We start from the raw sequence: 222 nt of genomic DNA, 5'->3' as shown, positions 1-222 counted from the left end.
CCACGTGTATGTTCCTCTCGCCCCATCCCCAGGCAGGGTCCTCGTCATGGCGAGTGCACATCCACCGAGTCAACGGTATTCCTCAAGACGTCCTGATAGAAGACGACCCCCGCGTCAAGGAGTTCTTTGAGCAGCCAGAAGAGGCCCTTTATGCGACCATCATCTCGTCGGCAAAGATTATAAGCGTTAGGTAAGGGTGGTACTGTTCACTGTTAGACACAG

The 222-nt window shown here is 54.1% G+C and overlaps 1 protein-coding gene across 1 annotated transcript in view; it reads left to right on the top strand.

Annotated features, from left to right (window-relative positions):
* Positions 1-222, top strand: part of LOC119593567 — an 8,984-nt gene that overhangs the window by 4,299 nt on the left and 4,463 nt on the right. Inside the window, exon 3 of the mRNA XM_037942525.1 lies at positions 33-190. Coding sequence (XP_037798453.1) covers positions 33-190 — 158 coding nt within the window. The remainder of the gene's footprint in view (positions 1-32; positions 191-222) is intronic.

Source organism: Penaeus monodon, chromosome 32 (assembly GCF_015228065.2).
Source record: "Penaeus monodon isolate SGIC_2016 chromosome 32, NSTDA_Pmon_1, whole genome shotgun sequence".
NCBI classification, from domain to species: Eukaryota; Metazoa; Arthropoda; class Malacostraca; order Decapoda; family Penaeidae; genus Penaeus; species Penaeus monodon.
Note: the sequence above shows the minus strand (reverse complement) of the source record. Positions and strands in the feature narration are given on the sequence as shown.